This window comes from Silurus meridionalis, chromosome 5 (genome assembly GCF_014805685.1).
Source record: "Silurus meridionalis isolate SWU-2019-XX chromosome 5, ASM1480568v1, whole genome shotgun sequence".
NCBI classification, from domain to species: Eukaryota; Metazoa; Chordata; class Actinopteri; order Siluriformes; family Siluridae; genus Silurus; species Silurus meridionalis.
In genome coordinates, this window is record NC_060888.1 from 17172581 (window position 1) to 17199306 (window position 26726).

Here is a 26726-nt window from a genome sequence, read left to right on the forward strand (position 1 = left end):
TGTCAGCATTAGGACCAGGAAACAGAGTAGATAACATCATACCTCCTCCAGGTGACGGAACCATGTTTGATCAAGTATCATTATGCTGTAGCTCCCCATGGACTTGCCCTTTTCATCATAAGGCTGCATTGAAGCTTTCTCGGCTAATCCAGTGATTTTTCAAATGGCTTACCTGCTTTTCTCTCTTGTAATTCCCAGTATGCTGTAGATCTTAATACCCCCACCCCCACCCACCCACATACACACAACCATCACCAGACAACATCAGTCTACATACATTTTGTTAGTCAAAGTTTTTTTCTATGACAGTCACAAATCAACACATCATGCCTTAAATGCCAGTTTTAGGTTCCAAAGTATAGATGTGTTTAGACGAGCACATTGATAAATATGACCACATTTTGTTTCTTAAAATGTTTTTTATTTCTTTTTTAATTTCATCATCCAGAAAGTGTTCAGTGGGGGGTGAAAGCTGAGGTCAAACATTTATGCAGTTCTTCCACATCAGCCTTAGTGGACGTTGCCTTTTGCAAAGGTGCATTATCATGCTGGAACGTGTCTGCCCCATTTGTTCCAGTGAAGGGACATATTTAAGCTACAGCATTTATAGCAAATTTTATACGATTGTCTCCTTTGAACATTGTTGCAACAGTTTAAATGAGGCCAACTTACAGGGGTGATGGTCAGGTGTCCGCATACTTTTGAAAAATGAATGTATATTAATGTCCGTATTACTTTTAATTGCAATTTGGTTTGGTTTTGTGTATTAATACTTTTTAAATATGAACTTTTGAGTAAGATATTGTTGTGACGCATACTCACGGACTGCACCCTGGTCCTGGTGGTAGCACAGTTGGCTGAATTTTGAACTAATCTACTTGAACAATCAAGAGTCTTGATTTGACTTGACTTCACTTGAAGAGTTACCTGTTGCAAGAGTGCCAGAGTCCTTTGCTCTTTTCCTAAATTAGATTTTTTTTATGTTGTTTTGTTTGTTTCTCTCTCTGTCTCTTTGGGAGTAAGTTGCACAGAGAGCAGATTAATAAAACATGACGGAACATCTGCTTTACTCCCTGTGCTTGAGAGCTCAAGCTTTCTCAGCTTCTCTTTTTTCCCCACTCTGAAGCAAGATGCTCACTAATCAGACACGCTGCCAGTCCCAGTGCAGGGCTTCTTTGTGTCCTTAGTGTGTCTGGCACATCAGGATTTTAGCTTCCACCGCTGCTGTGTTTATTAAAGCTCATTTATTTAAAGGGACAAATTAAATTGCGGATTTCTGTCTTGCACATAAGGTGTAGTAGTGTAGTCTAGAATGCTGTTAGCTTGAAGTGTGTAAGTGGTTGAGGGTGTCCATATTTAATTGAAAAAATTTCTTTGTTGTTTTCTGTATTTGAGGTTAATTTTTGAATGTTTGGATTATCCTATTGTGTTTACTCGGATTTGTATGTAAATTTCTATTTGTACATTCTTTCAAGAGTTTGCAGAGAATTAGTGGGCTTTTCACCCTGCATTTTCTCTTACAGGCAACAAGTCAACGGTGGCACTTGTGTAGTTTGTTGTTTGTACTCATGCCTTGTCCAGCATTTTAAAATTTGATTTCCAACATGGCAAATGGTTATTGGATTTACATGTTCCATGCTAGACTTCATAATAAAAATCATTAACACAACAAGCAAACTGAACTCGATGTAGTAGGAACCTGCTACTTCTAATGTCTAGATACACATTTAATAAGACCGCATAGGAAGACAGGATAAGATAATATCATGATTATAGTTTTTTCTTAAATTTTAGCTCATCAAACTGTCAATTGGAAGAATTATAGGTTGGAAGTAAACCTGAACTGAGGACAAAAAAACACAATAGAATTACTTTGCATTGAATGTGTTTGATTGACGCACTGTGACATGCTGCTAAAATCACAGCTTGTATTGTAGCTTAGAAAATAAATTACTGCACGCCATTTTGTTACATGCTAGCATGAATATAGTGTTGCAATCTTTAAAAGCACACCCCAACGCTGTAAAATACAGTGAGAAACAAATGAGAAAGAAAGTAGTTGAGATCTACTAGTCTGGAAAAGGTAATAAAGCCAATTCTTAAGCTTTGGGACTCCAGGGAACCACACTGAGAGCCATTATTCACAAATGGCAAGAACATGGAACAGTGGAGAACCTTCCCGGGAGTGACAGCCGACCAAAATTACCCCAAGAGCACAGCGACGACTCATCCAAGAGGTCACAAAAGCCCCCACAACAACATCCAAAGAACTGCAGGCTTTACTTGCCTCAGTTAAGGTCACTGTTGAGCAAAAAGAACATAAAGGCTCGTCTCAGTTTTGCCAGAAAACATCTTGATGATCCCCAAGACTTTTGGGAAAATACTTTGTGGACTGACAAAATAAAAGTTGAACTTTTTGGAAGGTGTGTGTCCCATTACATCTGGCGTAAAAGTAACAGCGCATTTCAGAAAAAGAGCATCATACCAACAGTAAAATATGGTGGTGGTAGTGTGATGGTCTGGGGCTGATTTGCTGCTTCAGGGCCTGTGAGACTTGCTGTGATAAATAGAACCATAAATTCTGCGGTTTACCAAAAGATCCTGAAGGAGAATGTCCAGCCATCTGTTTCGTGACCTCAAGCTAAAGCGAACTTGGGTTCTGCAGCAGGACAATAATCGGAAACACACCTCTGAATGGCTGAAGAAAAACAAAATGAAGAATTTGGAGTGGCCTAGTCAACTCGCTGTAGCATTACAGTTTCCCCTACTGGAACTAAGAGTCTCAAACATGTTCTAGCATTAGAGATGTCGAAAATACACACATCCTTTACTCAAATAGATGTATAGATACTTATGTTTTAAAAGACTGTACTGACTACACTTTTTTAACTCAAGTTAAAGTAAAGAAGTTGAGCTCTGACTTAAGTAAAAATTTGTCATTACTACTACCTGTTTTAGTGTCACGCTGGTAACAGGACCTCACATAATATTAATATATTAATACAAACTAATTTCTAATTTTATTATCTAATAAATGTGCCTAGGCTGAACAACCACCATATAGAACACAAGCAAGATAATGATGATCAGGTGATCAGTGGTTTCTCTGTTCTTAGTCAGTTTTATATCCCCGACTCCCTCTGTCTCACCCACATTAGCCCCAGATTTCTTCTTACTTTCTGCTTGCTTCTTGTTTCATATTTGTGCTTTAATGTGCTTTAATGCTTGCACAGATAAATGAGCACAAACTCCCACAGCTACACTGCAAAATCTTGTGGAATGCCGATAGAAGAGTGGAGGTTATTATACCGACAAAGGGAAACTTCATCTGGAATGGGAAGTTCAAAAAACACAAGTATAATAGTCAGGTGTCCACAAACTTTAGGCAATGTATGTTTCAAGAGGAAAAAGGCGCACATGACTACGAATCATTCAAGCTAATCTGGGAGATGTTTGACCCAAATGTTTGCAAAGTCTGAAGAACCAACTCATTATAACATACCTCTAGGAAATCCTGCAAGAGACATTACCAACACATCTCTGATAAATGCCTAGGAAAATTTGATAAATGTTTTTTAAACAATAATTTATTTGTTTATTTTTTTTCATTATTGCCCTCAATATCTAGACCTGTGATGTTTTATGACTGCATCGACTCCTGCATGTACTGTACCTGCCTAATACCAAGCTGTTGCCAGGGCTCTGTCGTCATGGTAACGCATTTGCCATGCTCGCTAATGGCATCTCAACAGCTCAAACAGAGAAAGAGAGACTTCTCGCTACTGCATAATTTGCTGTATGTTATCCTTATGTTGGCAGGGAGGATTTCTGTTATGCTGACAGTCAGTTTTGGCGTCATGGCTGTACTAATTCCAATTGATCAATTACAGTTATGCCATTTTTTACATTTTCAAAATGATAATCATTTTATCCTGACATGTCTTGTATATGCATGATTTCCTTGCAATTAGAGGCTACCTGTCTATTAGACATCAACAGAAAGTGGATGTCCTCAATGGTAACTTTAGTTTCAGTGTTGCTGTGTTTCAGGGGGCGCTCACAGAGATTAGGATTTCAAGTAAGAACACATTTTGACCTTATTTACCTTCGCAGCATGTTTTGGTTACTGTTCTAAAAAGCACCATCAGCTGTGTTCGAAGGTATTTGCTTGGATCTGAGAATTTAGCAGCTTCTGAACACATAATCCATCCTGCACTAACTGTCAGTAGTCCGATAAAGACACGGAAGGCTACATGCATGTGTTATTCGAATGATGTGGTGTATTTGGAGCTGTGATGTTAATACACAGATAAAAGGCTTTGAGGTTCTCAATAGGGTCCTGAGTTTGACTTTACTGGCCTACATGTGTGCATTGCAGTGAAGTTGTGTCTGTTCAGCTCTCTACATTAAAGCACGTATCTCCAGTACTATCGATCCCTCCCTGAACTCCAGCAGGTCTGGCCAGACAAACCTTCAAACAACAGGGGTCTGTCAATATTGATCCATGAAGTGTGTGTTTTAGACGGCGTATAAGTTAGTCCCGCTGGATATTTTGGGGAAAATGTGGGAGCTTTTTTTAATACAAAGGGTTGCATTGTTGTGACAAATAAATAAAATACAGATTGTGTACACGTTTCAAACCATTGTAAAACCATTCTAACCTGTGAACATATTTAATCTTTAGGCTGTAATACTGAATTGAGAATTGTTATATAAGAAGAATTTAGACTTTGGTAGCATTCATTCAGTCATCTTCTGAGGCACAATGTCTTGGGAACACAGGGCACAAGGGTCCCAGTTCATCACAGGCCTCCATAAACACATGCAGAGATGTAAATCCCCTTTTCTGGCATGATTTAATAGGTTGGCGGAAAGCAGAGAACACAGGGAAGCTCTACATGGACAAATAAAGAACATGTAAAGCTCCTCACAAACTGGATCCTGATGATCCAACCAATTCAATCATGCATATATACTAAAATGGAATGATCTTTATCACCTCCTCTAGTGGTACAGGTGAGGCTCACTTTGTCTACGTGTTCGTGCTCGGGATCCTCTTCACCGGTGTCAAAGACTTGCTGCGGTCTCAAGTGATGTCATCGGTGGTGGATGGCAGGCATTTGACGAGCAGGGGATTGTGGGAGGTCTACAGTGGCATGGTGCTGCTGGTGGCGCTGCTGTTCCGGGCTCACAATCTGCCCACACTGGCATGCTGCCTGCTTATTCAGACCCTCATGGCTCAATTCATCTGGAAGAGACTGCACTATGATGCTGCCCAGACTACCATCATGCATTACTGGTTTGGACAGACCTTCTTCTATTTCCAGGTAAAAGCACCACACATCCTGTCTAAGGTTCTGTATGTGTGTGCATGTGAGAAAAGATAGTGACAGTAATGAGAATGCTTTACTGGCTTTGTGCCATTCACGTCACTACTGCCATTGTTCATGTAGGAAGAAGGAACCAGTGTGTCATTGATTAAAAGGGTGATTATCCTCACATCCCTTGTGCTGAGTTCAGACATTTTTTTTTTTGCCCTTGCATAGCTGCAGAATCCCCTAAAGCTCCAAAATCTCTTAAATGTCATAACACACCTTTGCTTTTTAATGTTTCTACAGACTTAAAAAAAAAAAAAAAAAAAAACGATTGAAAAACTTTTCGCTCTTTTCCCTTTTTTCTTTCTCTTTTGTTTCCTCTCTAAATATGATGTTTGATGCTGCATGCCTCGGGCCTCCAAGGCAGCGTATTTTTTGCAACAGAAATTCAATTTGCGTTCTGAATAGGACACAACATGCTGAATGATGTGCTCCTGAATATGTATTTGGTTTGATTTAGAAATATTAATGCAAATTAGAGCGAGTGGCTTTTTTCTTTTTACCTTAATACTTTTTTTATTGGAACCACAGACATGGTCAGCTTTTATTATAGACTTTTATTACAGAATTACAGAATTGCAAATCGTTTAGCGGATTCATAAACGGGCATCTGCTTATGTATATAAACTAGTTTGTTTACTAAAGGATATTTTTTTATATTTTGATTGTATATTGCTTATTTGTGCTGGCACTGTATTCCTCTGTTATGAGCTGCGTGTTGGATAAAGTAGTGTACAGTGCATCCGGAAAGTATTGACAACGCTTTTGAAGCACCTATGCCACCAATTACAGCCGTAAGTCTTTTTTAGTATGATGCTACAAGCTTGGCACACCTATTTTTGGGCAGTTTCTCCAATTTTTTTTTGCAGAACCTCAGAACCTCTCAAGCTCATCAGTTTGGATGGGGAGCATCAGTGCACAGCTATTTTCAGATCACTCCTAAGATGTTCAACTGGGTTTAAGTCTGGGCTCTAACTGGGCCACTCAAGGACATTCACAGAGTTGTCCCATGGCCGCTCCTTTTTTTTTATCTTTGCTGTGCGCTTATGGTCATTGTCCTGTTGAAAGATGAACCGTCGGCCCAGTCTGAGGTCCGGAGCACTCTGGAGCAGGTTTTCCTCAAGGATGTCTCTTTATATTGCTGCATTAATCTTTACCTCGATCTTGACTAGTGTCCAAGTTAATGCAGCTGAATAGCATCCCCACAGCATGATGCTGCCACCACCATGATTCACTGTAGGGATGGTATTGGCCAGGTGATTTAGGCATTGAGGCCAAAGAGTTCCGTCTTTGTTTCTCATGGTCTGAGAGTCCTTCAGGTGCCTTTTGACAAATCCAGGCTGGCTCTCATGTGCCTTTTACTGAGTAGTGACTTTCGTCTGGTCACTCTACCATACCGGCCTGATTGGTGGAGTGCTACAGAGAAGGTTTTTCTTTTGGAAGGTTCTCCTCCCTCCACTTAGAAACGCTGGAGCTCTTGCAGAGTGAACGTCAGGTTCTTGGTCACCTTACTGACTAAGGCCTTTTCCCCTGATCGCTCAGTTTGGCCGGGTGGCCCGCTCTAGGAAGAGTCCTGGCGGTTCCAAACTTCTTCCATTTGATGAAGGCCACCGTGCTCATTGGGACCTTCAATGCTGCAGAAATGTTTCTGTACCCTTCCCCAGATCTGTGCGTCGATACAATCCCATCTCGGAGGTCTACAGACATTTCTTAGACTTCATGATTTGGTTTGAGCTCTTACATGTACTGTTAACTGTGGGACCTTATATAGGCAGGTATGTGCCTTTCCAAATCATGTTCAATTAAATGAATTTACCACAGGTGGAATCCAATCAAGTTGTAGAAACATCTCAAGGATGATCAGTGAAAACAGGATGCACCTGAGCTCAATTTTGAGTGTCATGGCAAAGGCTGTAAACACTTATGTACATTTATTTATTTATTTTTTACTAAGTTTGCATTTTTTACACAATTCATTCACATCGTCATTATGGGATATTGTTTGTAGAATATTTTAGGAAAATAATGAATTTAATCTATTTTGGAATAAGGCTGTAATAAACTGTGAAAAAAGTGCAGTGACTACTTTCCGGATGCACTGTACAAATAAGTTCTCAATGATTCAAGGTGTCTAATCACAAATGCAGATATTCCTTGCCATGTTGAACTCTTAAACAGGCATTAATAAGACCAGACCAAGCTGGTTATCAGTTTAACTGCCCAAGCATGAAATTACAGGCCTGCAAAAATGCCATATGGATCCAGAAGACAAACCTCTGAACTATGTATTTTCAAAGGGCATGTCCCTCTCATTCTTTTCTCTGATATATTTTTTCTCTCCTTTAAGATGATGTAAATGATACTTCCACCAGCGATTGTGCTGTTTATCAGACATGCCCTAATGTCTTCATGCAGAGAGGTAACTTTAGTAAGTGTAAGATTTTAACCGGTATACATACAGGTGAATGAGACATATCGTGAAAGATAGCCATAGATGGCTTGGTTGGATATACTGTACATATACGTCTGTGTTTGTTCTGTAGATGGATTGTCTTATGAACGCCATGCGTATTGTGCGTATTGTATTTGTGTTGTGTGTTTGTGACATGGGCATGTAGTGCCTCTTTTACCTTGCACAAGATATCGAATCGAAACCAGTCAATCATTTTATCAATGCTTCGCCTTTAGCTCAGTCAGTGTATATAGAAAGAAATCAATTTTCAGATGCCTGTAGAGAATGTAATATAGTATAAATTCCCTTTGATTCAGAAACATTAGCTCTTCCCCATGGCGTGTACATACATCAGGCATGTTTTGTTGGTTCGATAGATTTTCTCCAGTCTTTCCCTTGTGGTTAATTTACTTGCTTGCCATTGATCAAGGAGGTAGGTGTTCTCTCTTTTTTTTCTCAAAAGGTTTACTGTGTGTTTTTTTTGTCATCTTCTCAGGGGAACTCCAACAACATAGCGACAGTGGATATCTCAGTGGGCTTTGTAGGACTGGAGAGCTATGTGGAGGCTCCTGCTGTCTTCCTCACAGCGTTTAGCACCTATGCAGGTCCGCTGCTCTGGGCCTGCCATCTGGTTTGTTACCTCAGCTCAGAGAGAGACAGGTATTGTATAGCAGCTTTTTTCACCAATAGTCATACAAACAACTGAAAAAAGGAGAGATAGACAACGGTGAAGATATAGGTGTGTGTGTGTATAAATATATATATATATATATATATATATATATATATATATATATATATATATATATATATATCTCATCTGTATTTTAACCAGATATTTATAAACCCACCTGAGAGTGATTATCATCAGGTTATGGACAGTAACAGCCATGTGAATGTAGAAAAATGTGGTTACTAAATATATCTGATCCTTATATCAGCTTGGCTTCTCTTTATCTATGATTTATAGCAGATTCTTTTTAGCCTTGCGTTCTGCAAATGCTAGCATTATTCTACCATATATGTACAATATATTAATAAACATATAATACAGTTGGAGGACATATTATACATTTGTTATTTAATACTTTTAAAGTATAAATCAGGGGGCATTAAGTAAGTAATAAAAAAGCATAATGAAGCGTGATTTCCTGTTATAGGAAAATAATTGCAATGTGATGGAGGTGGGGCACTTCTGCCTTGAATGTGGTTATTTCTTATTTATAAAGAATTGTATATGCTATATTTATACACCTTTTTTTCTTTTATAAAAAAACATTTGTGTTTTATTTCTGTTAAAACACAGATTTTACAATAATTAAATATCTATCTTATAGCTGAATACTATATAAATAATTGTAATATTGTATAACATTTTCACATCATGAAAAACAATGTGAGGGAACAACTATCACAAAGGTAAAAACAAAACATTTTAACTACTTTAGATTACAGAACACATAGTATTAGTGGCTTATACAGGTTTTAAAATCTTTTAAATTCATAAAATACTGGTCACTAGATCCTGCTTTAAATCTACAGGTGTAATATGGTGGTCTAGTGGTTAGGATGCGGTGCTCTCACCGCTGCAGCCCGGGTTCGATCCCCGGTCAGGGAATCAACCCCAGCCATTAGGGTTGCACAAGCCAGTGCACCCGGATAAATGGGGAGGGTTGCGTTAGGAAAAACCGTGCCAAATCGAACATGCGGATCATGAATACGGATGATCCGCTGTGGCAACTCCTAATGGGAAAAGCCGAAAGAAAGTTTATTCGCATAACAAGTTGTTGATGCATTCATTCCACATCATCACAACTACAAATGCATTGACTAGACATTTTGACACACCAACTCTCCAATTTTGAATACAAGTGTTTATGAATAAAGTATAACTCAAAGAGAGACAAACTTATAGAACAAATAACAAGCCCTTCATTAACTAGTCTACATGTGTTTCTTATAGTGTTATCCAAAAGCATTACTTTTGACTGTTATACACACTGACACTAAATGCTCCTTCCAAAAAATACTGAATAAACATCTGCATGTTTTACCAAGCCAGTTTCAACGTCAACGTCAATTTATTTCTAAAACACAATTTAAAAATAACTGGAAGTAGGCCAAAGTACTGTACAGTAATCAAAGTATAGCAACATTCAACAAACAAGCAAAACACAGTACAGGAGCTTACATTAATCTCCACAATACATTAAAAGGCAGAGAAAACAGGAGTTTTTATCTTTGATCTAAAATCAGAAAGTGGTTGAGCAATTCTAAATCAAGATGCATGACTGTTCCACAGTTTTGGTGCAGCTAAATCGAAGCCCAATCGCCTTTTAGTTTTAGTTTTGCCCTAGGAATGGTCAACAGTCTCTGATCTTTAGTTCTAAGGAATCACAAAGGATAGTCTGGTATGTATGGACCTGTGCATAGACAGGAAGTCTGGTATGTATGGTGCCAGTCCATTTAAGAATTTAAAAACAATTTCTGTGACAATAGGAATCTTGCCTAGGGTCCGAAAAAGGCTAGATATGGAACTGACTAAATAACTTAGTGAAGGGAATTTAATATACAGGGAGTGCAGAATTATTAGGCAAATGAGTATTTTGACCACATCATCCTCGTTATGCATGTTGTCTTACTCCAAGCTGTATAGGCTGGAAAGCCTACTACCAATTAAGCATATTAGGTGATGTGCATCTCTGTAATGAGAAGGGGTGTGGTCTAATGACATCAACACCCTATATCAGGTGTGCATAATTATTAGGCAACTTCCTTTCCTTTGGCAAAATGGGTCAAAAGAAGGACTTGACAGGCTCAGAAAAGCCAAAAATAGTGAGATATATTGCAGAGGGATGCAGCAGTCTTAAAATAGCCAAGCTTCTGAAGCGTGATCATCGAACAATCAAGCGTTTCATTCAAAATAGTCAACAGGGTCGCAAGAAGCGTGTGGAAAACCAAGGCGCAAAATAACTGCCCGTGAACTGAGAAAAGTCAAGCGTGCAGCTGCCAAGATGCCACTTGCCACCAGTTTGGCCATATTTCAGAGCTGCAACATCACTGGGTGCCCAAAAGCACAAGGTGTGCAATACTCAGAGACATGGCCAAGGTAAGAAAGGCAGAAAGTCGACCACCACTGAACAAGACACACAAGCTGAAAGCGTCAAGACTGGGCCAAGAAATATCTCAAGACTGATTTTCTAAGGTTTTATGGACTGATGAAATGAGAGTGAGTCTTGATGGGCCAGATGGATGGGCCCGTGGCTGGATTGGTAAAGGGCAGAGAGCTCCAGTCCGACTCAGGCGCCAGCAAGGTGGAGGTGGAGTACTGGTTTGGGCTGGTATCATCAAAGATGAGCTTGTGGGGCCTTTTCGGGTTGAGGATGGAGTCAAGCTGAACTCCCAGTCCTACTGCCAGTTTCTGGAAGACACCTTCTTCAAGCAGTGGTACAGGAAGAAGTCTGCATCCTTCAAGAAAAACATGATTTTCATGCAGGACAATGCTCCATCACACACGTCCAAGTACTCCACAGCGTGGCTGGCAAGAAAGGGTATAAAAGAAGAAAATCTAATGATATGGCCTCCTTGTTCACCTGATCTGAACCCCATTGAGAACCTGTGGTCCATCATCAAATGTCGATTTACAAGGAGGAAAACAGTACACCTCTCTGAACAGTGTCTGGGAGGCTGTGGTTGCTGCTGCAATGTTGATGGTGAACAGATCAAAACACTGACAGAATCCATGGATGGCAGGCTTTTGAGTGTCCTTGCAAAGAAAGGTGGCTATATTGGTCACTGATTTGTTTTGTTTGGTTTTGAATGTCAGAAATGTATATTTGTGAATGTTGAGATGTTATATTGGTTTCACTGGTAAAATAAATAATTGAAATGGGTATGAATTTGTTTTTTGTTAAGTTGCCTAATAATTATGCACAGTAATAGTCACCTGCACACACAGATATCCCCCTAAAATAGCTAAAACTAAAACTACTTCCAAAAATATTCAGCTTTGATATTAATGAGTTTTTGTGTTCATTGAGAACATGGTTGTTGTTCAAATTAATCCTCAAATAAAATTAATCCTCAAAAATACAACTTGCCTAATAATTCTGCACTCCCTGTATATCTGTTTGTTCCCTATACAGAACAAATGTTATAGGAGGAGAAAATATATATATATATATATATATATATATATATATATATATATATATATATATATATATATATACAGTGAGGAAAATAAGTATTTGAACACCCTGCTATTTTGCAAGTTCTCCCACTTAGAAATCATGGAGGGGTCTGAAATTGTCATCGTAGGTGCATGTCCACTGTGAGAGACATAATCTAAAAAAAAAAAAATCCAGAAATCACAATGTATGATTTTTAACTATTTATTTGTATGATACAGCTGCAAATAAGTATTTGAACACCTGAGAAAGTCAATGTTAATATTTGGTACAGTAGCCTTTGTTTGCAATTACAGAGGTCAAAGCGTTTCCTGTAGTTTTCACCAGGTTTGCACACACTGCAGGAGGGATTTTGGCCCACTCCTCCACACAGATCTTCTCTAGATCAGTCAGGTTTCTGGCCTGTCGCTGAGAAACATGAGTTTGAGCTCCTCAAAGATTCTCTATTGGGTTTAGGTCTGGAGACTGGCTAGGCCACGCCAGAACCTTGATATGCTTCTTACAGAGCCACTCCTTGGTTATCCTGGCTGTGTGCTTGGTCATTGTCATGTTGGAAGACCCAGCCTCGACCCATCTTCAATGCTCTAACTGAGGGAAGGAGGTTGTTCCTCAAAATCTCGCAATACATGGCCCCGGTCATCCTCTCCTTAATACAGTGCAGTCGCCCTGTCCCATGTGCAGAAAAACACCCCCAAAGCATGATGCTACCACCCCATGCTTCACAGTAGGGATGGTGTTCTTGGGATGGTACTCATCATTCTTCTTTCTCCAAACACGTTTAGTGGAATTATGACCCAAAAGTTCTATTTTGATCTCATCTGACCACATGACTTTCTCCCATGACTCCTCTGGATCATCCAAATGGTCATTGGCAAACTTAAGACGTGCTTGGACATGTGCTGGTTTAAGCAGGGGAACCTTCCGTGCCATGCATGATTTCAAACCATGATGTCTTAGTGTATTACAAACAGTAATCTTGGAAACGGTGGTCCCAGCTCTTTTCAGGTCATTGACCAGCTCCTCACGTGTAGTTCTGGGCTGATTTCTTACCTTCCTTAGGATCATTGAGACCCCACGGTGAGATCTTGCATGGAGCCCCAGTCCGAGGAGATTGACAGTCATGTTTAGCTTCTTCCATTTTCTAATGATTGCTCCAACAGTGGACCTTTTTTTACCAAGCTGCTTGCCAATTTCCCCGTAGCCCTTTCCAGCCTTGTGGAGGTGTACAATTTTGTCTCTAGTGTCTTTGGACAGCTCTTTGGTCTTGGCCATGTTAGTAGTTGGATTCTTACTGATTGTATGGGGTGGACAGGTGTCTTTATGCAGCTAACGACCTCAAACAGGTGCATCTAATTTAGGATAATAAATGTAGTGGAGGTGGACATTAAAGGCAGACTAACAGGTCTTTGAGGGTCAGAATTCTAGCCGATAGACAGGTGTTCAAATACTTATTTCTCTGAACATTACATTCTATTTTCCCATATTATTGAATATTATTTCATTTTCTTCCAATATAGCCTTGGAAAAAGAAATTGTTTACATTTATTTTTCTGTAAAAAAAAAAATAATAATAATAATCACACATCAGCCACATACTTAAAAGTCTAATGACTATGTCTCCCTCTTTCTGGCTCTGACATGCATGACTGATATTTAATTGTGGATGGCCTCATTATATGATATGAATCAATCATAGTGGAGGCATCATTTTTCATGATAGTTGGCAGAACATGAAAAAGCAGCAGTAACATGGAGACATTAGCTTTATTGCATGTGTTGGAAGTGTCATTAGGTTGACTGATAGAGAGACAGTGGAGTGGATAATAAGTTATGATGAATGATATGAGTATTGAAACGTGAAATTCTTAAGCATATAATCTGATCTTTGATATCACTGGAATAAGTATCTTTACAGTTTTTTTTTTTTTATTTAATGGACAACCTGTAAATAAAGATATGAAGCATTCAGGTCTCAAAATGACCGGAGGTTTGTATGAAAGTTTAATGATGCAGGGTGTTTTTGGCCAGACCAGCACCTGAAGCATTTGAAAGGTTTTGATGTTTGCTGGACTGTTATATTGAGTTGTGTTCCTCTGTTTATAAATGCTTCCTTAGTTTCCTAACCTGTCGATTTATTTAGTATTTGTAGATGTGCTGGAGTTAGTAGATATTCTGTCTGGTGTGTTATCTTTTGGGTCATCGGTCGTTAAAACCTGAACTGGTCAGCTCATTAATGCATGTTTGAAATATTTACATTCTGCAAATAAAACACCTGAGTGTGTGTTCTGTTGTTCTCGCAAGGATAGATTTGGCACAAGTGGGCACAGTCCAATTAGTCCACATCAAGTACCACACTCCAAACACACACACAAACATTGCAAAACAACTCGTCTTAGCCAGTGGTGGAAGAAGTACACAAGCTATGTACTTGAGTTAAAGAAGAGATATAGTAGGTGAAATATTGCTCCAGTAAAAGTAAAAAAGCTCCTGTTAAACTTTCACTTGAGTAAAAGTACAAAAGTATTTGCCTTCAAATCTACTTAAGTATCCAAAGTACTATGATTTATTATAGCTAGAATATCCTATTATTATCTTGTTTAATCAAATCAGTTTATGTGACAAGACTGTAATGTGACTCTTAGCATACCAATCTATTAATAAAATGATATTAAGCAGTTAAACACTGATTGCTATGTATTAAAATTATCAAGAGCCCAAAACCTTCTTTTTTAACTACCTCAAGGAAATCTTGCAAATAAGGTCACAGGTGTTGTGGCAGGTTAGAATCAGAAGTTTTTCCATCATTTATTCCTCTCAAAATTCTGCTTGCTGTTGCTGAACTGTATGTTCGTGATAAGTAGATACCACCAACCGGCAATCAAAACAAGTATAAAACAGAATGCGTGCTCTATCCACTCATAAATAAAAAGGAACTAATTTAGCAAAATGTACTTGAGTAAAAAGTAAGATATTTGACTTTGAAATGTAGTGAAGTTAAAGTTAAAGTCTCCTTAAATGGAAATATTCAGCAAAGTACAGATACGCTAAAAAGTTACATTTGCTTTGTTACTGTCCACCACTGATCTTAGCAAGTATAACATATCTCAAATATAGTAAAATGTACACTATCTAAACAAAGGTCTTAGAACACCTGATTTTTCCAGCCATATGTGGTTCTTCCACAAACTGTTACCACAAAGTTAAAGGTACACAATTGTATAGGATGTCTTTGGATATGGTTGTATTTTCCCATCACTTGGAGGGAACTAGGAGAGCTAAGACACACAAATCTCCTTCAGCATGACAATGCTCCTGTTCACTAAGCGAGCTCTATAAAGATATGGCTTACATGGAAGATCTTAGGTGGCCTGCTGTAGAGCTCTGACCTCAACCTTATGGAACAACTTTGGTATGAATTGAAACATTGACTGTACCTCAGGCCTCCTCTACTCCCCTACATCAGTACCTGACTTGTCTAATGTCCTTGTTTGGAGATTAGTCTTACAAAGGATATCTGAATTGTTTGGGGTTATTATAAAATAACATGCTTGTATGATTTTGCTTCTTTCTTAAAATAAATTCTTGAAATTAGCTTAATTATTTGCCAAACAAGAAAATAAATAGTATTTCAATTTTGAAGTGAGTACAGACGGCATTAATTATGGTTAAATAAATCATATTTTTAATTTATTGTAACCTTTGGAAGAGCAAATAGATAAGAAGACTAAGTAGATGTGACTATATTCAGGTTATTTCAGCTTGCTAAGAGGAAATTTTGCAGTGTACACAGAGATGGGAAGTAATGAAGTACAATTACTTTCTTATTGTTTTTAAGTGGATTTTTCTTGTATCAGTAAGTTTACTTTCTACTTTCACTCATTAAATTTCTTTTTACAAATATCTGTACTTTCTACTTATTACATTTTCGAACCAGGCTCATTATTTTAGGTTTAATCTATTTGGTTAAATGTCAATATTTTTCTTGTCATTGCGGTCCGTTTTCAGCCCATCAGCCTGTTTCTTGTCATTGCGCAGCTTTTTTTGACCCACAATTGGTGTATCATTTCCTTGCTCTCAAGCTCCACATACGTGATCTATCTTACGAAGCAAGGCAGAGGGCAACCAGAAATATGGCTAATGTGGGTGAGACAGAGGGAGTCAGGGATGTAAACATGACTGAGAACAGAGATCTTTTCTCTACTTGTGTTCTATATGGTGGTTGTTCAGCCTGGACACATTCATTAGGTAACAAAATTTGTATTAATATATTAATATATAATTAATGTGATGTGACGTCCAGTTACCAGCATGACACTTAAACAGGTTGTAGTAATGTCTACTTTTTTTTACTTAAGTACAAGTCAGAGTGCAAATTTCTTCACTTTATCTCGAGTAAAAAGTATAGTCAGTACTTCAGCTTTTACCAGAGTCTTTTAAACCATAAGTATCTGTTCTTTTACTTAAGTGAAGGATGTGTGCACTTTTGCGACCTCTGACACTCACACACTAGAAACTGCACAACTACTTATTCTTGCTAGTCAACAAGTTAAAAAAAAAAATATTTAGATTGTTTTATTTGTACAGCACAGAAAAGAATACATTCAATTTTACAGCCAATACACAAGCTACAAATTACCATTTTCAGTGTTTTTAGGCTCCAGTGGAAATGGCAGAGTAAATCAGTGTAATATATGTGCAAATTAATACATTTGTCTATCATATCATACGAGTTGAAGGCGTACGTGCTCTTGAAACGCATTCTTTTTCAACTCGGCAGCTCAGTTGAAATTGTTGACTCTGACACTGTGAGTGCACTTAAAGCATAATGATGGATGGAAGATACAATGTGTACAGCCATGTCTGGGAGATTTGCCTGCCCTTGTCAACTCCTGCCTCCTGGATTTGGCGTGTGCTGCTGCTCTGACTCTACACTATCTGAATGCGAACTCGCACAGTCTCGCACACGCCATGCAAAGTGATATAAAAGTATTAACAGTGCATAAAAGTAAGCACTTTTTTGTTTTTAAACTTCATTTCTCCTCTCAGCATTGTTTTGGTCTTGACCAAAACTGGCTTCATCTAGTCTGAAATATTTTCAAATACATTTGTCTTGGTTTCTTTTGTCTACTGCCTGCCTGCAACTGTTATTTCCACTGACGCTGCAACAGATGGTCTATGCAACTCCTAAAACACACAGACACACACATACACTCACACAAATACACATCTTTTTGTGTACTCTTTTTCGAGATAGGTGAACTTAAAATGTCACGCACATTTGCATGTGTAATGAACTAGGATTTATATATATATATATATATATATATATATATATATATATATATATATATATATAGTTAGCATTCTCATTCACACTCACACACAGTCTGAATCCTGGAAATACACTTTGGTGTAAATACTTTCCTTTTCCCCAAATCCCAGAGGACAACCCTCCCTAGATTTGAGAGTAAAGTTTTCACTGACTGCCAGAAGAGAGGCTGCGAGACGTGCCAAGATTTAAAATACAGCCTTGTCCGAGTGCATTTTCAATTCGCTCTCAACAGGTGTGCAGTGTTATGGGTATTGAGGGCTGCGAATAATCCGGAACCTCAATGTCTGGGAGTTGTACATTAGAATTGTAAATGCCTTGATAGCTGACGGAGGGTCAGGGAGAACGGGATTGGAACGAGGGAAAACTTGCATAATGTTAAGAGAATGAAAAGTAGGATGTGTCAGACAGTTTGACACAAATTGTTCCAGGCAGAGCTGTGGGGTGTTGATGGCAAATATTCAAATGCGACAGTAAAGACAAGAAACACCAGTCTGGGAATCGAGCGGTGTTGCAGGGTCAGGCAGAAGCTGATTAAGCACTGCAGGATCTTGAATTTGATTCCTGACAATCATACGGTAAAATAATACTCAATGGATTGTGCTTTTTCTGCCTTTTTCGTGCTTAACTTTCTCACATCCAACAGCAAACTGAGGACCGTGAATGAAATATTACCAAATACATAGTTGTGCTTTGCCCATTGATTCAATCATGATGGAGTTGTATAATATGTCTGCATTATTGATAAAACTGCTAGCATCAATTAAACCCTCCTCTTTCCCCTTCTCTCTCTCTCTCTCTCTCTCTCTCTCTCTCTCTCTCTCTTTCTTTCTCTAACTCACACTTTCACACTATCTTTATCTGTTTATTTTGCTTGTGCTGACACAAAAACAAAATGCTGGGACATCTATATTTAAACTTGCTCTGTCTTCAAGTGAAATCTGATAGCACCATGAGCAGATCCATATGGCCCAGGAATCCAACCTTGAAGCACCAAAAAAGCAAACCAAAGCAATTTTTTTTTATCTGCTACAGCATGTTTGCTATGTGCTTCGGTTTTGCTCTTTTTATTTATAGAAACAAAATGTTTTATCACTTTATGTCCACAATTAATCTTGCAACCTCTGTGTACTGGGAATCAGTAATATTTCATGAGCACATTGAATACCTCTGTGTTGTGTTGCTTACTGGGAAGCATGAGAAATTACACCTCTTTACATTTTGATTCATTAAAAGGAGCTTTAAATTGATGTGATTAAACTTGACTGATTAAAATGATTACATGTACAAGGGAGGCGCTGATAACTTTTTTCAAGTATGAGGATTGCAAACATGTTAATTATACATGTTTTTTTAATTTACCTGATTAGTATTAATCAGTCAAGGAGCAAATGTAAAAACAATGTGAATATCTCAAGACCCCACATGAAAATGTAAAACAAGACACTGTACTACAACAGTATAATTTATAACCTACAAACAATATGCTTGGTTTACCTTGTTTTAAAACCTTGGTTCAAATAGAGGCCATGAAATGTAAAATGAAGTTCGGGTCAAGTAGAGTTGCCGTGAAGAAGAGCGGGTTTCACTCTTGAAAAGCATGGCATTGCCTGTAGATATTTTTCATGCCCAGCTTGGGTTTTCTGCAAAGCTGGGTCCTGCTCTGTGCTGCTAGCAATGCTGAGTTCTACATTTACAAGGTTGACATGATTGATACTTTGACCACGTGAAAAGCATGATTGTATCATTGATTGTATCAAGATCAGATAAGATAAGATAAAATAAGATAAGATAACATAAGATAAGATAAGATATAACTTTATTCGTCCCACAGTGGGGAAATTTCTGTTAGTGCTCAGTGCTCACAATTCTGAGAAACTCTAATAATCATCTGCACCCTGTAATAATGGCATGCAGATGTTTTATCAGGTTGCATATTGAAATATGCTTTAGTAGCCACTCTTTTACATTTTTACTGAATGCATTCTGCTTTGATGTCCATCATAATCCCATGGTGTTCCCACATTTTGTGTCCTTTTTTGTTAGCAAATCAGCATATAATATGTTTACATTACATAATATCCTTTAGAATAGCATATTAGTATTTGTCCATTTTTTTGGCAATATAAGTACTAGTACACAAAAATGGTATTAGACAGATGCTGTATCAAGCATCTTTGATCGTTTGAATGCCTGACTATACGATTTGTATGTGCTTTAGAACATGCCAATCTACGTTAAGTCCCTATTTTCTGTTATAATAACCTCCATTCTTCTGTGAAGACTTACTAGATTTTGGAGTGTGTTTGTAGAGATTTGTTCTCATTCTGCCACAATTGTGTTCATAAAGTCAGGTACTGATGTAGGGTGGGGAGGCCTGAAGTTTAGTCAGCATTTCAATTCATCCCAAAGGTGTTCAATAGGGTTGAACTCTATAGCAGTTCTATAGCAGGCCACTCAGAATTTTCCACTCCATCCCATGTAAACCACATCTTCATGGAGCTTGACTTGGGCATAGGGGCATTGTCATGCTGAACAGCTTTGGGTCTTCTATGAAAATGTAATTCTACCACATACAAATACTTTTGTCAATATAGTGTCTTTGCACTCTTTATATATATGATGATGATTGCTATGAGTTAGCTCGTGATTAATCGCAACTTAATCACACCTTTTTATGCTCTAAACGTACCTTAACTTAATACTTTTCAAGTTTTTAATACTCTAATCAACATGGGCATGGACAATTACGGATGATTTATGCAAATGTATGTTTATTATTAGTGAAACCATACTCAACAAAGAGCATGAACACAAAATATTCTTTCAAATGTTTGAAAGTAATTATGGTGAAATAAATTACGTAAATCATCAGTACATCAAAACAGAAAAACAAATATTTATTGATGAAAAAAATTTTTGGTGGAGTTTATTTTGCTTATATCTGAGTAAAAAAAGGATGTTAAATAAATGTTTACTGCATTGAAGGTTTCAATTTTGCCACTTTTCTATTTATTTAGTTATATTTTTAATAAAAATGGTCAAATAGAAATGCATGCTGCATTAATCACGTGTTAATAAAGCAATTTTGATTGAAATGATTGAATGATTGATAAAATTTAAGTTAATAAGGTCATTTTGACAGCGCATATATATATATATATATATATATATATATATATATATATATATATATATATATATATATATATACATAAATCATTGACATTGTCAAATTATTGAGGTGGGCATAATATTATGCCTGATCAGTGGTCATAATATATTTATTTATTTATTTATTTATTTATTTATTTATTTATTTACATACACCAATCAGGCATAACATTAGCGCATATATTAGGGCTGTCAAAATTAGCACGTTAAAGCAAATACATTTTTAACGGCACAAATTTTATTATTGCACAATTAATGCAGCACATATTTCTGACCATTTTTATAAAAAATATAAAATAAATAAATATCAAAAAGGCGTAATTAAAACCTGCAACACAACACACATTTATTCACGGCGTCCTTTTCTTTACTCAGATATTTAGTAAAATAATTTTTAATCACTAAAACCGTCCATGTGGAAACATAAGAAAAGTTTCATTTGCTATCCTGATGATTTACATTATTTTAAAACATTCAAATAAACATTAATTAAAATTAAACATTTTTTATTGTCGTCTTAGATGTTTATTTATATCATTGGTTCAGACATTTTAGATAAAAAACAGACTATTTGTATGTCAGTAAAGAAGGTATCAGCTTAACGCAGTAGACTATTTTCCAGACAAATAATATAATGAAGGCTGTCAGGTATTGCCAGCAAAAATAAAAGCAAGTGTGACAGTCCAAGTCTTCTAAAGAAGTGTGGCAGATAAAAAAAAGACTTACAAACAGATATTCCTATACAATTGTATAAAGCGCACCTGAGACTACTAATGCATTTTTATTTAAGTTGTCATGCCAGATATTGAATTTGTTTAGTTTACTGCTCTTTATAGCAAATTTGATTATGTAAAATGCATTTGATTATATTATTATTTAATGTTTTAAAGTGTTTTTCTACACAGCTTTGTGCAAAGTAATGTATACAGATTCAATTGATAGAATTCTTGCTGAACATGCATTAATATATTACAATGCCAGACACCACATCCTGTGGTGGTACTTTAGTTGTGCAGCTTTACAATCAGCTCAGTGCATACGGTAGAATCCAGCAGCTGTCTGAGTGTTGGTCACGTTTCTGTATGTGCTATTGTGCCGTTAAAGGTGAACGAGATGTTTTGATGTTGTGTGAAAGAGAACGATGATAATCTTGCTCATTGTAGGGAAAAGAATCAGATTGTGGATTTGAAAAAATAGGGTTACTGACCTGAGGTGCACAAGGGTTGTAAAATTTATGAATTTATGAAAGTCTCTTGAGAATGTATGAGAATGCTCTCTGGCTTTCTCTCTCTCACTCTCACTCTCTCTCTCTCTTTCTCTCCATTTCAGAGCTGTCTCTCTCGGTCACAGCAGCTACTGCTTCGCCCTGCTGCGCTCTATCCCTGCTGTGTTCTACATAGTGCTGGTCACTGCACTGCGCTACCATCTCTTCATCTGGAGCGTCTTCTCGCCCAAGCTCCTATATGAGGCCATGCACACTCTGGTCACTACAGCCATGTGCCTCTTCTTCACCTTCATGGATCAGGATCGTACACGCAGACCATGAAACACCTGAGCTCTTAATTCTATTACAGAGAGAAGGATCAGACGGATGTACGAGGTCAGGATCTGATGGAGAGGCTTGTCATATGAAGACGAGAAATCACTAAAATGAAAAAAATAATAAAAAAAAAAAATATGAGGGATGGGTGAAGGGATGTTTCTGATGTCACACTATTGCAGCAATATGGATGTGGATGTGTGTGAGTTTGTGTGTGTGAGAGAGTGATGAATGAGTGTGGAGTGAAATGAACGAAACCGACTTGATGTTGCAAATTTGAAGCAATATGTACTCAGGACTCATAAGGGAGTTCCTGGTCCTGTACTATTAATTACACACGAAATTTCTCTGGAGGATTTGTCTCTGGTTTGCTATGGAGAAGATAAATATTGTCTGTTTCTAATCTATTTTTGTATTGCACATTTATGAGGTTATTTATGGGGTAGAAAAAGAAAGCAACACAAAGCAGCTAATTTTATCAGGAAGCAAAAAAAATTTAAGTTTTGTTTGTTTGTTTGTTTATTAGCAAAGTAAAAAAAAAAATTACTCATTTTAATTAAAAATATTACATTCTAATATTATCCCTCTCGACAGAGCTTGCAGCTCTGAAATCATATTACAGGAAATAAAAATTAAATGTGCTGTTTGACATTCTGTGTAAGAACTGATTTATTAAATGCAAAGCTCCTTCAGCTGGCATGTAGATCAGATGACTTACAGAGCAAATACGTTATATATCTCCTCTAATCTCGGTGTCAGTTTTCAGTCAGCTCAACGAAATGAATTGAAACTCTACTTTGAAATTGAATACACGTTATAAAACATGAACAGTAGAAATGAAGCAAAATGCATACATATGAGTAGCTAATTTGATATAGAACATTTCCAGTGTTCATTAGTCATGAAACATTTGCTTTAGCTCTGTTTATCTTGGTTGCTGGGATGCAACTTGTCTTGCTTATGTTACATTTAGAACAGTAGTGGAACATGTGATTATAAAGGATTTGCACCTTGGCTTGCTAGCATAGTGGGAAAGCATGTGTTCAGTGCTCGCAGAAATGAAGTGCACTCATATGGGCACTTTCTGCACTCTCAATCATACTGCTCCACACAAATGCCTCTGCATTCACTGTAAATAAAATGGTTACTTGTTGTGTAGGAAGCTGTTTCTTGAATGCATAATTTGTATATGTATTGATGCATTCCTGATACACTGTATTTCCATTTGGTTTTCCATCAAGCATTTATTTATCAATTGTGTTTACCAGAGAATTAAATGAAAATATTTAATATAAAAAATCCTTATGCATTGAGGGGAACTGGTAAGGTGACCTAATACAATTATTATTCATTTATGGTTTCTTTGTTTTTCATCAGCTCTTGCTCTTGAAGTTAAAAAGGTGATCATGATCGAATTGTACAGGAACCTCGGTGTACACCATAAAAAACAATAGCTAGTGACACTAAAATAGCTAGTGCCATTGAAATCCAATGGAAATTCTAATTAGTACACGTTTAACCTTGAAGCTATAATAAAAGGATCCTTTCTAATCCTGCGAAACGTTTCCTGACCTCACTCTTTGCTCCAGGCCTGCCGATAGGCATCAGTGGCAGGACAGTGTGTGAGGACCCTCACTCTGCTTATCAGTTCTTTTCAGTAGCAGAGAGGTTGATTTTCTAATCGACTGCCCTGCCAAATGGGCTGCACTCTCCAAGGAATTGGGGAGCAGAACACACACATACATACAAACACTGTAAGTGACTTTCGTTCCCCATATGACTTGTAGAACTTTGTCAGTTCGCAGGGTAATAGGTTTAGGGGCTCAGTTTGAGCTCCTCTGTATTTCTACACTGCTACAGCAGGTGATATGGATGAAGTAAGCGTTTGTTTTTTTGTGTGATCTGTAAGGGCTAATGGAATTTGATAAGAGGTAATGTGCACTGATGTTCACATTCAGTAAAATTGCGATTTTTGTGTTGTTGCAGATCAATTTTCATTTACAATGCTGATTTTTCTGGCAAATCTGAAATAAATAATGAAACAAAAATCAGATTTAAAGCATATCTAGACACTTCATTTTATCATACAGTCAAGTCAATGGAAAATTTGGATGTTGAAAAAGTACTGGTTTTTTACTTGTCCTCTACAGCATATTGAAATTGAAAATATATACAGTGTAATTTGTAATTGTTGCTTCAATTTGAGCATCTTTGCATCCAAATTGGGTGAATAGTGAAGATAGTAAAGGATTTGTATTTGCCAGTTTTCACCCCAACCCTGCCCATATATTCAGGAGGCAAAAGGAAGGGCCAATTGGCTTATCTATTCCATGGCAAGGTGTATGTTTTTCTCTCATTTTTTTCAGGTCTAGAGGTGATCTGATGCTGTTAACTGTCAAATTAAAGGTCTAAGGTGCTGTCACAGCCAGTAAAGCAGGTCATTCATAGACAAAAACAAGCATTCCATTGAAAAGATAGCAACGTAGCTACTTTTCAGCTACATATTCAACTACATAGTACAATAAAACTATATACGGTACCAGTTTGTACCCACCTTCTTCTTCTTCTCTTGATCTTTAACATACATCACTATTTATACAAAAATATGCATGGAATAATGTAGTAAAAAAAAGTTTTTTAAAATGAAAATATTTAACATTATAGATTGCCCAAAGTAGCTACATTTATCTTTGATGACAGCTTGGCAAACTCATGGCATTCTCTCATCAGATTGACCTGGCCTAATTAAATACAGTTTAGATGGTTTGGCATTAATAAGAATGGAAAGTAAAGGAAAAGCAGACAACATGCACTCAACTCTTCTTTCAGGATTGGTGGAAAACATTCCAGGTGACTGCTTCATGTGGCTGATTGAGAGAATGCCAAAAGTTTGGAAAAAGCTGTCATCAAAGGGTCAAAGTTATAAATAAAGAGAAGAGTTCACCAAAGAAATATCGAAGGAGTTTATTTGACTAAACCATCTGCATGTTTCTGAATAAACACCCACCATTTTGTGCTATGGATGAGATGAGACAAATACTAACCAAAATGATTTGAAAATTGGTGTCAAAGTCAGCAATCAAAGTACTAATAAAGCAACCATTATTTTTTTTTTTTTTATGTGATCACTGTGTTCATTTGTACTTTTTTTTATTTTGGCTCTTATTTCTATTGATTTTAATTTCCCTACCCTTTTTCAATACATAATTATTGTTTTCAGTGTGTTCCATTGAATGATCTTCTGTTGAATGGGTTGCAGCAGTGTGAGCTCAAATTATCTGACTTGGGGAGTTTTCTTTATCAGAAAGTTGAAAAAAAAACTAATGCCAGTCAATCGATGTAGCCAGAAGTGGCAGATGTGGAAAGTTAAGTGCATCTAGGAAGCTCAGAACCGCTTAGCATCTCTTTACAACTCTCTCTCATACACCCACCCTTCCTCCCCTTATTCTTCTTCATTTTTCATTGTTTCTTTCTTGTCCTGTCCCAGAATTACATTTATTGAAAACAATGTTTTATATACTTCCTCCAACCCCACTCTTTTCTTCAACCTATCCCTCAGTAGGCAGCCTTTTGAAGCCTTAGCTCCTTTCAGACTCCCAGAAATCCTAAGCTTCTTATCAGCTCTGAAGCAGAGTTTCATCTTACCCAGGGCATTAAAGGCCACCCCCAAAGCCCCACTGCCCCTTTTCTATACCTCCCTCTACTCCGAAAATCTTTCTTTTTCTCTTTTCCTTTTCTCTTCTCTCAATTTTACCCTCCCTGTGCTCATTTTCTCTCACCCTGTATCCCCTGCCTGAATTTCTTATTCTTCCCCTGTCCTGTTCTTAGATGTTACTCTCATAACCACCTTTGACTCCATTTTGGAACTTTTGCAGCACTGCTGCCTTCTTGTCCTCCTCCTCTCTCATTACTGCTCCCTTGCTTTACAATATCTTTGCTCTCAGAGAGGAACGTGAATAGAAAAGTGAGCATGAAATGGAGGTGGAGATGGCAGTAGGAAGGAAAGGAATCAAACAAGATTAGACATATTCTCCTCATGCCAAATGATGACAGTATCAGTAGCTTAATGCACAGCTGCTGCCATCTTTCTCATGATGTCTGGGATCAAGAGAGTACTCAAGAGGTAAAGGTGTGGGTGGAAATGTATTAGCTGCAAATCTCAAAGAAGCACCGGCATGCATTCAACAGAAGGTTTTCAAATTGTGAAAGTTTCACTCTTGGGCGCCTGTGGATGGCGACTGCAGATAGCGATATTCCCCGGACTAATCCTCCTATTTAGCCAGAGTTTACTGTGCAAATTGGCTGCCTGGGATGCACGCAGGCAGAATGGAGTCCCGAGCAGCCATCCATAACTTCATTTAGTAGCTGACAGGAAAGCAGAGCTTGCTATCATTCTCATTGTCAACGTTAAAGCTTCTGACCTGAGCACCTTTTGGAGATTCTATTTCATATAATATAGGTTTTTTTCCCCTCCAGAGCAAAGCATAAATTGACTTAAGGCCACAAGTAACCAAGGAGGTTTGCTGTTTTTGGCATGCTCCCTGACTCCCTGTGTGAATTTTATTCCAACGGTGTACATACAAACACTGTAATAACTCCTTTAATGCTCAGAATTCTTTCATGTTCGATAGTTTAATTAAACTTAAAAAACAATACAGTTCACAGA

The 26726-nt window shown here is 37.5% G+C and overlaps 1 protein-coding gene across 1 annotated transcript in view; it reads left to right on the top strand.

Annotated features, from left to right (window-relative positions):
* Nucleotides 1-22709, top strand: part of pigg (phosphatidylinositol glycan anchor biosynthesis class G) — a 136127-nt gene extending 113418 nt beyond the window's left edge. The window contains exons 11-13 of the mRNA XM_046849593.1: nt 5009-5327; nt 8324-8487; nt 21850-22709. Coding sequence (XP_046705549.1) covers nt 5009-5327; nt 8324-8487; nt 21850-22066 — 700 coding nt within the window. The 3' untranslated portion in view covers nt 22067-22709. The remainder of the gene's footprint in view (nt 1-5008; nt 5328-8323; nt 8488-21849) is intronic.
* Nucleotides 22710-26726: the final 4017 nt, after the last annotated feature.